Raw genomic sequence first — 13,768 nt, forward strand, 5'->3', positions numbered from 1 at the left:
GACCTCGGTCCGGTACCGCATCGGCGCCCCGAACCGAACCGAACCGAAAAGGAGATCGAGGAGGAGGGGAGAAGATGGGACTACCCGCGAGGTGGCACCACGGGAACGTGGCTGGCAGCGGCGACGGGTCAGGAGGAGAGCTGAAACGGCGACAATTAATTAAACGCAATTAAGTGTCAGAGGCTGAACCGTCGCGTCCTGCTTCCCGGGGCACCGAGGGGAACCGCTCGGAGCCGTGGAGGGGGCTGGAGAAGGGGGCACAGCGAGAAGAGGGTGGCTCGTCCCGAGTTGGGCTTTTGGGAAAGGTTTCTTGCTGTCCCCTGCTCTGCCCCGCTCTCCCGCTCTTCCCACAGCGACCAGTTAAAGAAGTGGCATCCACCAGTAACGCCCTCCTGGGCTGCCCCCCTCAACGCACCTGTGCTGTCCCTGGACTCCGGTTTTCCTTGCCCTGCTTCGCTCTGCGGGCGTCGCGACAGAACCGGCCTGGCGCGGCCAGAACTGCCGCGCGTCAGTCGAGTTCAGGTCTGATTCCTAGCTCGCTCTGTTCAGAAGGCGCATCCAAACGACTCTGTGATGAACACTAAGAAAACACTCCAAATTTGGGAACAGACACTGAGATAACGAGTGAATTAACTCCCTCGGCATCAATATTACAGATGTGCCACAGAAGCACATCGCAGACTAAGGACAAGATAAAAATCGCCAGGCAGGATGTTCCTGTCAGGTGTTTCAGGTCCCGTTTATCAGGGCAAATCGGCATTTTTTGGTACCAGCTATAAGGCTGCTTCTGAGCACGACCCACTAGAGCTTTATTCACCACAACAAACAACCTCCTTTTCAACCTCAGGGTAAAAAAATTCCTCGTTCCACGGGACAACGTGGTGTAAATCTGAAGGCATCTGCCTGTTCATGGCAGCTCTCTGCTTCGTTCATACATACGCTGGGTAACGGGGGATACAGTAAGAGGCTTCGCATCAAGACAATTTTTAAATCGTGTTTGTTTGTTTTGGTTTTGTTTTTTTTTAAGTTCCTTGTGTCCAGAGTGATAGCAATCTGAAACACAGCCTGAGCCCAGGAAGAAGCTCAGGGGACTACCAACAGTATCTTATTGGAGGTTTTGAATATTATTGTGCTCAAAGCCCTACAGCAAGTGAGGATTTTACCCTGAAATGACACGACTGCTCTTTTATATCCATTTCCTGGCATAAACAAGTACGTAAGAAGTGTTCCATAGAAACTCATTTTCGTATGCAAACATACTAAAAGCAGGAAAACAGGATGAGTATATAAACTGACTGCAAATGATTAATGGAAACAGTCATTAGCCTCAGTAGCGTTAAAGGGCTATAGGCAATTCAGTTACGTACAACCTGCATGCAAGCCAGCGAACATCACTCGTGACACCAAGGACAGAACTGAATCAAAATTAGGACAGATCCTTTGACACGTGGCAGGAAATTTCATCAATGGAGGACAACAATGGACAGATGTTTTTAACCCGATACGACCAACAAAAACTGGGCAAAGAGAGCACACACTGCCTGACCTGCAGTGCTGAAAACACAGCTCAGGAATTGCACGCTTGCGGCCTCCTGAGCCCCCACACCAGGTCACGCTTCCTCTCCTGGGGTCCATGATCCTCGTGGCAGTAAACCGCAGCCCTGGGGAAGCATGAGGACCTCTCCGACCCATGACGTGCTCCGCTTCCCCTTCCCTCGAGTGAGTCGTCCTCGCTGCTGATGTGCATCTGTAGCAAAACAACCACGGCTCTCCACCAGCTCTGAGTTTCTAGCACAGACAGGCAGGCAAAAGTCACTGCCACCCCTTGCTAGAAGACAGAGCAAACAGACATGGAGGCATGGATTCATCTCATCTAGTTTTTAACTGAAATGCTTAAGTTAGGAGCGTAGTTGCCCCTGTTGGTGTCTGTTCCAGCTTCCCAACACCCGCAAGCCAGCTTCATACAGTTCTAATGAGTAAGAATCTGTAAATTTTAAGACATTTCCATTTTGGGCATGGGAACTGACAGACTGAATTTGAAAATTCTAAAGCACTGTAAAAATGGCAGCTCTGTCTTCTGTTTTCCCAGATCTTTTCTTTTTAACAGCATTAACTTACTAATAAAGAGGTATGTAAAATCCAATAGAAAATTCTCCTATTTTTAAACATAAATGAGCCTTGCAGTTCACCAGCCCACCTCCAGACGTTCATGCACTTCAACTCTGAGTCCCACTTCTGCAACTGAAAGATCTTCAAGGTCCTGAAATTTGGGGTCACCCAAAAGTCCAGCAAACACTGCTATATGCCACATCAGCAGATATACAGCAGGAATGCCTAGACACGTTTACAAAGTTTCCTTACAACAAACCTTCTACTATTTCTCAGCAAAGAACAAGCTCTTCTTGCTTCATCCCCCCCATCAGCAAGTTCACGAGATTAGAGTCTTCCTGAACTCCTTACCCTCCTAAATTGCAGTTGTTTCATTTCTTTCTGCTGCTCCTCTGTTGGGAGGGACAGGCTGGTACATGGTAGCACAGACAGCTTGAGCATTCAGGTGCACTTGAGGCTACTGACTTGGTACTCTGTGTCTTCTGCCAGTAATGCTGACCTAGCCCAGTTTTCTGGGATTAGTGATCCTTCCTTTTCTACCTTCCTTCCTTCCACAGGATTCTTACTGAGAAACCATCTCTATTTTACCCCTCAAATAAAAAGGTAGAAAGAATTAAGAGACTGAGGGATTTTGTTCAGCCATATTTTTCAGACAAGGCGAATATTCACAAAAACACCTAACAGAACGGTATTCCTGAGTGCATGAGGTTGTCCTGTGAATGCCACAAAAAAGAAGATGGTCCCACCAAGACATTAACCTTGCTTTTAATTTCTAGATCTCTCCCATGGGCTCTGTGAGAACCTATGTGACCCTAAGTCATGCTTCAGTTCACACCTGAAGCCCTCTGATGACTGAAACCAACAGGGATGCTCCTAGGATAAAAGAGTTGGTAATAATCGGACATTCAACACTCAACATTAATAATCTCAATCTCATTCCTCGCTTTGTGCTGTAGGGTAACAGCTCTACGGTAGCAAGTATTGCTAAAGCAAGAGCAGACTTCCTACCCAGAGCACTCAAAATTAGTGATACTTACACTCTTTCTAATCAAAGCACTGCATTCAGTACACCAATGTTAAGATTCAATAAATACCTCTGAATCTGTCACTGTCCACCAAAGCAGTGTTTAGAGACCAATGAAATTGCTCTCAACGAATAAAGTACTAATTTAGTCATCATGGTAGTGTCTGGCTCTCACAGTGAACAAAGCTGCAGTCTGCTAATGCCACGGGGTCTGCTTCTGGACAGAAATTGCTCAGTGATATTATCAGCCGTTGTAAAATGTCTTGGTCACGAAGTTAATCATTAACTCAGGTCACCGTCTCATAAAAACATCATATTGTAAGAGCACAACACGCTTAAAGCTAACTGTCACTAATCAACCATGCATACAACAGCAATAAAGCAACACATAAAAGGAGCCAGAAACTCAGCAAAACCTTCAGCTAAGGGAAGACAAACTGCACCGAGGTTTATCTCCATGGAGAAATCCACTGACAAGCTGAACCATGAAAATGGATCGACAGCTCCTGGAGTACCACAGGCTGAAAAGGACAGTCCTGCGCCCACTGCAGAAGGTGCTGCAGAAGTGAGCAGAGCAGGACCCCTAACAGAAAACACTGCAGATGTGAAGAGACTGGGATTCACTGAAGAATGTGTTAAAGAAATTGAGAGACCTTCAGGCACAGAGCGAGGCAGTCCTGATGCCTTTAAACCATCGATTTCAGAAAGAGACTGTCCAAAGTCAAAGCCTCTCATTATGCTAATGAACTCAAACTCTCCCGAAGTACACAGTTTTGAAGTGAACCACCAGTGTTCAACCACAACATCTATTGATATGGACTGCCTAGTCTGCTTCAACAAGTACAACATCTACAGAGTACCAAAGCTCCTGGACTGCCAGCATGCCTTCTGTGCAGTCTGCCTCAAGCTTATCCTCAGGAAAGAGGAGAGTACCTGGATAATCACCTGCCCCCTGTGCAGAAAAGCCACTTCTGTGTCAGGAGGACTCATCCGCACACTTCAAAATAAAGAAGACATCATGGAGCACTTGGAAAACCCTGATTCTAATCCTGAGGTACATGTCTCTGCCATAGGGCTAGACAGCAATAGCTGGACTCAGACCAGCCAAGATGCTTTATACAGAGACGAAAACATTCCAGCAGACAACAGACTGGCTATACAGAGACTTGTGCTGCTCCTGCTTCTTGTGGTGATTCTCACTATCGTCATCCTCCCATTTATATCCTCAGGTCTGATAAAATGGGTAATTTGTCTCCTGCTTACTTTGGGGTTGGTCATGTCTATAGTGCTTTGCTGCACTCCTAAATTCTACTGGAGGTGTAATAGGGACTCGCTCGCCTCCTCCCACAAGGAGACCCACATCACTACTATTGCCTGAAACAAGCAATGTGTGCTGCCTAGAGATCATGGACTGGTCCTGCCTGCAAAGCTTGCATGTTAGGCATGCTAGTCAGTTGCTGGACTTTGAAAGCAATCATTCACGTAATAAATTCAACAGGTGGCTAAGCTTGCTCAATGGCAATGCACAGTGTTGTTAAATTTCACTACTGGAAACATAGTCAAATATTTATATGTTGATATTTATGAGATAAAAATTATAGGTTTTCCACACAATAATTTTGTTGTTTTGCTTTTGTCATTTTGTTCTTGTTCATGTCATCATCTGATTAGCACTGCAGAACATTATCTGAAACACCTGAGAGATGGTGTCCTGTGAAAATCCCCAGCTGTGGTTGCGTTTTCCCACTCTACTAACACACATACACTTCTTCTTGTGACAATGTGGGGAAATAAGACTGCTAAAGCAGGGACTGCGTGCCTAGTCTCAATGGAAGATAGTAGTCTTAACCCAGGTTATCGCTTTAATCCCAATCACTACCCACGTGGTTGTTGGCAGGGATGGGAAAGGGACTGGGAAAAGGGGATGTTGGTTGGTGCACACCAAACTAGAGAGGGAGAGGCACTATCAACACTCCTTATCTTCAGTCTGTGGTTTACAAAGGGCTAGGCTCTCAAAAGCTCATGACACTCCAAATTCCGCATGTTATTTAGCACAGAAATAGTTCCTCGCACCTGAACTCCTTTATCTGGCTACTTGCTCCGCACCTCTTCTTGCCCTCTTTACATGAAGTATGACACTGCCCTTGGAGATGCCCACAATTCTCCTTCTAAACAGAAATCTGTCAATTGCTATGCCATGCCACATGTGATATTTTTATATGGAATGCGTCCATTAAAGTTTAATAACATTAATTGCTCATTGACTTCTGTGTTTCCATTCCTCACTGACAATTAATGTCAAAACATTTCACAGTTTCCTCACTGACAGGAACTACAGCTGAGAAAGCTTATTAGGGAGTCTGCACAACTGAGTTAGTGAGCAAAGCATAGTAATGCATTGGTTTTTTCCTTTATTTAAAAAAATACTTAGTTGCTAATAAGATATCCTGTAACCCAACTAAAATTAAATTGGAAAAAAATTAGAAGTTTGCTCTTAGTTAAGTTACATTTTCAAGACTACCATGGATCTCAGTAGACCTTGGATCAGGCCTGTGGTAAATATTTGTGTTCGATAAGAATGGAAACTGATGTACTCCAGTTGCTCAGTATATAAATATACATAGTGTCTCACCAGCAGATAAAACAGATTAGACTAAGAGGTAAGGAGCTGTTGTCCTCCTAAAGTCTTGGAAAAAATGGGTCTATTTTCTGCCTAAGAACACAAATCTTCAAGGGAAATAGACAGCAACTGGCTGGTTGCAGAGCACATACGTATTAACATTTGCTAATAACCAAGCAGAAAAAAAGCTTTTCAATTGGGAAAAGGCAGGTAGTTTTAAACCCAGATATTTTATTGAACTCTATTATTCCAAATACAAAGACTGGACCAGATATTCACCTGTACTGAAAATAATTTCAGAAACTCTTGCCAAGTCTTTCAGCTCATAGACAATTTTCCTGCCGAGTTCCCTCCACCAACACTGGTGGGTGACTGTACTGTAAAGGTTTGTAACAAATATATTAACATTGGCTTGAAAGTAGCATGAATGAATGCATCAGAGTAAGCTGGAAGGGTTAAAGGAAAATCATGTGCTAATTGCTACAGAACATTGATCTCATTCAAAGGACCAGATAGCAAGGAAGAAACAGATTGTCCTACAGATAAGATGACAAAGATGAACTACACTAGAGACATAAAGTAATCCCAATTTAAAAAAAAACAAAAAAAACCCAAAACTTGGGGAATTTTCCCTAAGAGGGGAAGAGACCAAGCAAGATAGCAAACAACACCTACTCTAGAAGGGTGTATGTGTCACACTCACTATCGGTTTGCCATCATCAGTCAAGAAACATGATGAAGATTTTTAGAGTCAGCATCCCTTGTCCTTCCTATCACTCACAATGGAGCCTCACCAGCCCATGCGGACTTGTCAGCATATGGGTGCGAACAAATGAAATCAGAGAATGAATGTGAACAGGAAAAAAATCCATTTGTTACCTATCACCCTGCCCTTCCAAAAGGGCGTATTCAATTTTATTACACTAATCTCTACAGTGCCAAAAAAAAGGCCAACAGAAAAAGGCTTCCCTCAAGGCAGTATACACCAGTGGGAAGGAGGCATGCATGCTCTGTGATTACCAGTGAGAGACTGGCCCTCTGAAAAAAACCCTGTGGATCCATACAGTAAGATTATCAGCTGTGGAAGTCCAGGTTTCCACCCCCACTGCTTTGCATCAGCACCTTCCAAGCCTGCATTCAGCAGTTCAACTGAAATGTTTCTTCAGCCTTTGAAAGCCACTAACAATCAGCTGATTCAGAGTTCATGGATGTTGGTGGGAGTCATTAGGCCCTAGAACCCAGTATCTTTATAACAGCTGTTGATACTCATCTGACAAGATAAGGCTCGATGATGATGCAAATCTTTGAAGCAGCAACTAAGTTTATGGAGAAAAGGCCAACAGAATTGTACTCCTATTCCAAAACATAAAGGAATTGCTTGTATCCAGTTTTAATTCATGCCAGTCTTTTTGGGAAGGAATTTTCAACTCCACATTACCTTGCCCTGCTTACCTTACCTAGCTGGCTCGCAATTTCACATAGTGATGAGGTAACACATTGTAGCCTGAAAGGGAGAGGTTCATAATAAGAAATGGGCCCACGCAGTAATATTCAGCTGTACCTTACGAACTGCATTAATATCCAAGAACTATGATTTACAAAGACAGAATCCCATCAAGACAGTAAGAGCATGATAAGACCCAACAGTGGTATTTAAGGATTATAGTCTGTACAGAGAGAATCCTAGACCAGAAACTTCAAACGTGACTTGTTTAACAATGCATATACACAAGCCAATTTTAATTCAAAAATATAGCTATCCTTTTGTCATGCTGTGCTCCCACTCTGCCCCTCTGTCCACAGGGCCCTTCCCAAAGCCCCAACTTTCCCTATCCCAATCTCTTTTCAGGCTTCTCATCAACAAACAGCACCATCATCGCCCACCACAGCCACTAGTTACATAAGAGAGGGAGACAGGTGCCTGAAAAATTTTGAGTGTAGGTGTTCTAAATTACTGTTAAATGTAGAAGCCTCACTTCATCTACAGAACTTTAAATTATCTATAATTGAGCTGGCTTTGATTACTGTTAAACTATATAATGAGATCCCAAGTCTACAACATCTGGTAAAACTCACTCCTAATTGTCATTCCACTCAACTTATGTTTTGGTCCAGTTTTAACAGCTCTTCTGTGTTATCACATAAACAGACAAAAATATACATGGAATAAAGAACACATTTCACACTTCCACAACACTCAGATTCTGTACAACAAGAACTTTAGGTCCTCAAACACAGAACTGTCAAATCTACAAGAAACTAATTTGCAGATCTTGGTCTGAGAGCACAGATTCGTGCCCAGGTGATTCTCTGCTTGTTGTGAACCATTTGCAACTTGTCTGTTGTGTTGTGCAGTTACCCAAGCCACAGGTAAAGTAGATACCTTCTGCACCTGAACTGGGATCAATGGAAGTTGCCTTCAGAACTTCAGTGTCACATTTAACAACTATATGATGATGCTGAAAATACCTATACGTAACATGAGTACTTGTGTGAGTAAACCTGAGGGAGTCTAATATTAGTTACAAGCAACCTGGACAAGATATTTGGCCAAATCAAAATTGGCTTTTAAACAGAACTGGTACTCAGATATTTTTTTTTTAATTATTTATAAGTAAGTCCCACATAACACATTTTAAAGTATAAATTGGTTACCCCGGCTACCAAGCAACCAAAACTAGTTTTGCTTTCATGAAACGCAATCATACAGAAACACTGCTCTCCTTCCCCTGAAAAAAAGGGCCTTTCTCCAAAAATTACTACACACTGGACTTGGGGTTTCAGCCTGAGGCTGCTCTCAGGGCAAATGCATTTCTTAAAACACCCAAAATGCAATGCAAAAGCCTTATGCTCAGATAGCTGAACTAACTCCAAAGCCTTAGGATTTCTGCAAGGCCAATTAACTACAGTGGAGCAAAGCCTCCTGAGCTGACTGTGCCAGTAACCCTGCTGCTATCAGAAGCAACATATACATGGCCCTCATATTTACCTGATGAGTGCATATATATATATACACGCACACTTCAGCTTCTGTTCATATGGCTTTGGGAATCCCACCTGGTAACACAGCACAAAGCACGGAACACCTCTGGGGCTTTAATCTTCCTCAGGGTAACCCCTCAGAGACACCAACCTGTCCTGCATGGAGGTGGCAAAGAAGTCTTGGGGCAGCAACCTGCGAGCAGCTTCACCAAATGCACATCTCTACCTCTCTCTGTAACCCTCCCTCAGAGAGAGAGGAGTTCTCACAGGGGAAGAAGGGCTTTAAAGGGAGTAAAAGGGCTAGCACCCAGCTAGGCCTAAGCCCCAAGCGAGCCACCAACGTGGTGGACAAAGCCCAAGACTGCAAATAAAGATGGGCAGCGACAAAAGAGCACCTATAGCCATCTCGCGGTGCAGACGGACCGACCACCACCCCTGTGAAAGAGCCGGGTAAGGGCCGGCCCGGGGCCCGCCGCCAGTCCTCGCCATCACCTCAGTCCAGCGAGTCTCCCACCTCCGCTCCGCAAACTACGCGCCTCGCTACGCCGATCGCGTAGCGGCCCACAGGCTCGCCCAGCGCAGCCCGCCTGCCGTACGCAGACTGCGTAGCGGCGGCGGGAAGGGCGCGCAGGGCAGGAAGAGGCGGGCGGGAGGCGGCGGAAGGGAGCGCGGCGGCTCCTGGTTGAGGCCGGGCCGGTAGCAGGTCGGGGCCGGGCCGGGAGAGGTGGGGAGAGGGGCTGGGAACGGCTGGGGTACAGCTCTTTGGGCTGAGGGGGTCGAGCGGGTGGGACCCTCTCCTCAGGCCGCTCCCTGAGGGAAGGGCTGTAGCGGCGTCCGCCCTGCTGTCGGGGGCTGGTTTCCTCTCCTCAGTGGTTGTCGAAAGTGCTACTTTCTGTAAAAAAAACCCACCGCTTGTATTCTAGCACCAGAGATTTCAGGCGCAAGGGACTCGCGATAAAGGTGAATGTCGGCAGCTGTGGAGATGTCGGTCCTCGCAGCTTTCCCAGCGGAGGTGTTTCCTTCGTGTTTTTCCCACTAGCGATTTCTTTCTCCTGGTCGTGTCCTTCTTTGCAGCTTTGCTCACCTTCTGTGTAATGCCATCGCTTCTCAGTCACTGCTGCTACAAACGTCTGAATTAACCGGATCAAACATGCTCAGTTTTGCAACTACTTAAGCTTTTAGCATTTCTATGTCCCCCCGCCTCCCCTTGGTCTCTCATCTCTGTTCTACATTTAGCGTGCATTACTGCAGCGGCCGTCTGTATCGCATTTGCATGTTTTTGGGGCAAGATGCGATTTTATCTGGGACTGAATTAATTGCATTCTGTATTTGTACTTCGTATCTATGGATTAAAAGCAAGGGCTGTGGTGCTTCTGGTGTGTAAGCATGTGTGTGGCTCTGGAGCCGTGCGCAAGTCCCCAAGAAAACTCACCTGCCCAAATGCTTCTGCAGTCACAGCGTTGTGTCTGATGCTTAACCACAGTTTGGCCGTGCCATCCTCTGGTGTGCCTTCGTAAGGGACTTTTTGGCCAGGCCCATGTGAATAATTATCTACAGCTACTTCTCTGAAGTTGACGAGATGCCTCATTGACTTTTGAGGGTCTCTGAGATTAACGTGTTGGTGGTTTGATCACTTTTGTCATGGCTTAGGACAAAAACGATGCCAGCATCTCTGTATTTCTTCTTCTAGCAGTAGGGAGCGCATGCGTATTGTACAACTTTAGATCCACAAAAGATTAACTTTCTGCTTTCCAAACCAGATTGTGGGAGCCGCTATATAAAATCCACCGCCTCTCAAGAAAACAAAGGGCTTTGTGTGAAAATTGAGTGCTGGAAGTGAGAAAAAAATTCTGCCACAAACTGTAGATAACTTGTGGGATATATTTCTAGCTCTCAATTCCCTCATCTTGGATTTAGTAGCAAAACTTCTTGGCCCAAGTTTTGTTTACTAAATTACATGTTGCCCTTTTTTTTTATGCTGCACGTCTGAAAATCAAAGCCCATTTTTTCCTAGGTATTTATGAAGAAATAGATACCTATGTTGAGGGATGCACATCGAGTGTACTGGTCAGAGCATCTTCAGAGCCAAGTATTTAAAAAACTTTCTCTAGGTATTCTAGGTGCTCAGCATCGTGAATTATTTGTTGCATAACAACAATAAAGTTGCATGCAACAAGCCACTATGGTGTTGCTCCATAATTGGTCACATCTTTTATGTTACTGGGAAACAAGGTTAAACAGTTGTACTGTTTCTGGGTCCTTTTTAGCTGTTTCACTTTTCATACGAACCTGTGTTAACAAATCAATAAATCTATCACAACAGGGAAGGGGATTTTATTTTCAGTGCTGTCTCCCATAATAAGGTAATAAATCTGTGTCCAGAGGTGAGTAGACATGCCAAGTAATTATAAAGATATTGAAACTTTAAGTGTTAGATTATTTCTGGGCAAGTTGGTCTGTAAGTCTGGATGTTTTGGGAAGATCAGAGCCTAGTGAGTGATGTGAAATGGATTTGGGGTGTCCAAATGAGGGCTTTGGAGCTCCTGAGGTCATAAAACAATCTTGGGATTTTGTAAGAGAGTCCTGGACAGCATGGAGACATGTCTCGCATCACCTGCAATTCAGCAAGCTTAAATGCTGCTGCCTGTTGAGGTTGGTACTGGAGCGGGCCTGCTGGGGCCGGGATTGATCCCAGGCGCCTGCTCTCCCTGGGGAAACGTCATCTGGCACGTCCCTTCTCTGGTTGGTACAGAAATAACAGTTTATTCCTGCGGACTTTGTGCTCCCATATTGCTGGAATGTGATGTTTCCATGGAAACGCACTGAGATGCCTTAGACCCGTGTGCTCAAGCCACGGACGGCATCAGGGGGTACATGTTGTGAGGGGGTGAGCTCTCCCAGGGAGAGAGGTGCGAGTTATGATAACCATCAGCCCTTGAGTGATGAGTTTTCTTTGCATTTATACATCAGCAGTTAAACAGTGCAAGCCTTGAGACATACAAATCGCCTTGAATAAATTTCTGAGTGGGAAGGCAAGACAGACACCTTTCCTGAAAGACCATGACAGACAGCATGCAGATAATAAAATCTCTTTTAAAAGACCTGATCCTGTGCTGCTTTTCTTTCTTCTAGGACTCTCAAACTATCCCGTAAATGGTGTCTGCATCCTCTGAGATTCAGTTGTAGTGTCATGGGCTCTTAATTCCTATTTAGGCTCTTTCCTTTCTAGAGGGTTCAGAAGAAAGGAAACATTTAAATAGGAAGTATATAATGAAATAAGTGATTTGACCCCTTAGAAACCAACAATCTTGATGAAGTCAATAGAAATTTCACGTGATGTAAGTGAGCTTTGGAGCAGATTGTTACCCATGTTGAATTGTGAAATGAACTGTTGTCACATCTGCCCGATTTCAGTCATCTCTGATGGCTGCTTGTATAATCAGGGGGGCTCCCGAGGAGCACTCGTAAGCCTTTCCGTTGGAAGCATGCATGTCTGCGCTCTAAAAATTAATAGTTTTTCCCAGCTCCAGGTCCTTGTGGTGCAGGGATCTTATATTTAGGCAAAAAGCAGTGAGAGGTTGTATAGAGGAGAGAATGTTACAAGCAAGGCATTGCAATGTCCATGGGACACATTAAAAGTCCATCACATCAGAGGCTGCAGCTGGACTCAACTTTCTTAACACCTTCAGCAAAATAAACAGAGGAGCAATTTGTGTTGAGGAGGAGACAGGCAAGTTATTTCCCAGGCAGCTGTACTGGTCCCTGCACCAGGTGCAGAGCTTTTATTTTACATGTTATTTTTGCAGTAAACGTATGAGTGATGTGCCTGAGCAGAACCCAGTCTCTTTGCATCTTGAAGGGGACTTCTTCTTTTGTTGTGTGAAGTATTGTTGGCTCATTTTGTCCAAAACTGTTGAGAATTGGTGAACAGAAAGTCTCCTGTCATCTTCTTTGGTCGCAGCACCATGTTGGGGGGGGATACACAAGCTGGACTTTGATAGACTTAACACCGACAGCAAATGTGAGAGTGAAAAAGCAAAGGCAATTTGTCTCCTTGCTTCCTGGTTTCCAACTGTTTGGGTTTTTTTCTTCTGCTTTTTCCTCTTTGAACTTGCAGGTAAAAATGGCTGCAGAAGAGAAGTGGAAAGGTTGGGCTTCGAAAGACCATAGCAGCGCTGAACAGGCAGGTGAAAAGGAACCATGTGTGCTTCTGGGCCAGCGGCTGGGCGAACCGGGAAGATTTGCTTATGCGGCGCTTTGTGGGATATCCCTAGCATGGCTGTTCCCTGAAAAAGAGCAAAGGTACTACACGGGGTAGCGAGGGGTGAGCAAAGGAGGTGGCTTTTGGGTAGCAGCTCAGATGGAGCTGGTATCAGACTCTGTGTGGGGTCTTCTGAGGTTAGGAGAGTGGAAGATCCTTTTGACATAAGGTGTTTTCTTAATTGTATTAACTTTCTCTCTGACACCTTTAAGACTTTTATACTTCAGCACAAATTGCATCCCTTAATATTGCAGACTTCAGAGCATGTATTGAAGAAAGGTATAGCTCTGTTCAGATTGCTTGCTTGTTTGTTTAGCCAGCTTGCATAGCAACTCGACTTCTGCTGGCTTCTTATGATGCTTTGATTTTTGTGTGAACAGCAGCAGATCAACATCTGAAAGCAGGGACCACTCAAACTTTGCAAAAATACGCAGCCACGGAGCCTTAACCGCTACTGTTGCCTTACAGCTCTTTCAGGATGGAATTCATTGAGGGCTTTGTGAAATGGCTGGACCTGCCCGATGCCGTCTTACCTGCCATGACAGCATTTGCTAGTGGCTTAGGAGGTGAGGGCACAGAAACTTTTGCCCAGATTTTGCTGAAGGATCCTATCTTGAAAGAAAATCCAGTTGTCGTTACCCAAGTAAGTTCATATGTTCCCCTCGCCCTTGTTTGCTTTTGCAAAAGAGATTTGTCATATATGTGTGTTTGCAACTGAAGCCCTATTTGTACAGTCAAGGAAGTAAAATCAATATTTCTGATATGCATATAG

At 44.8% G+C, this 13,768-nt stretch overlaps 2 protein-coding genes across 5 annotated transcripts in view; both read left to right on the plus strand.

Annotated features, from left to right (window-relative positions):
* The first annotated feature begins 3,590 nt into the window (after nucleotides 1-3,590).
* RNF186 (ring finger protein 186) lies at nucleotides 3,591-4,511 on the plus strand. The gene has a single exon (XM_075029178.1). It carries the CDS (start codon nucleotides 3,591-3,593, stop codon nucleotides 4,509-4,511), a length of 921 nt encoding a protein of 306 aa, XP_074885279.1.
* A 4,837-nt stretch (nucleotides 4,512-9,348) lies between these two features.
* The window catches only part of TMCO4 (transmembrane and coiled-coil domains 4), a 40,859-nt gene continuing 36,439 nt past the window's right edge, over nucleotides 9,349-13,768 (plus strand). For 2 of the 4 annotated variants that reach the window (XM_075027505.1, XM_075027508.1), the window contains exons 1-3: nucleotides 9,349-9,438; nucleotides 12,853-13,037; nucleotides 13,465-13,639. In XM_075027505.1, the coding sequence (XP_074883606.1) occupies nucleotides 12,859-13,037; nucleotides 13,465-13,639 (354 nt within the window). In that variant the 5' untranslated portion in view covers nucleotides 9,349-9,438; nucleotides 12,853-12,858. Of the gene's footprint in view, nucleotides 9,460-9,618; nucleotides 9,696-12,852; nucleotides 13,038-13,464; nucleotides 13,640-13,768 lie in introns of those variants that run through there. The other 2 variants (XM_075027507.1, XM_075027509.1) reach the window with 2 other exon arrangements.

The sequence above is a fragment of the Buteo buteo genome, chromosome 5 (genome assembly GCF_964188355.1).
Source record: "Buteo buteo chromosome 5, bButBut1.hap1.1, whole genome shotgun sequence".
Lineage (NCBI taxonomy): Eukaryota > Metazoa > Chordata > Aves > Accipitriformes > Accipitridae > Buteo > Buteo buteo.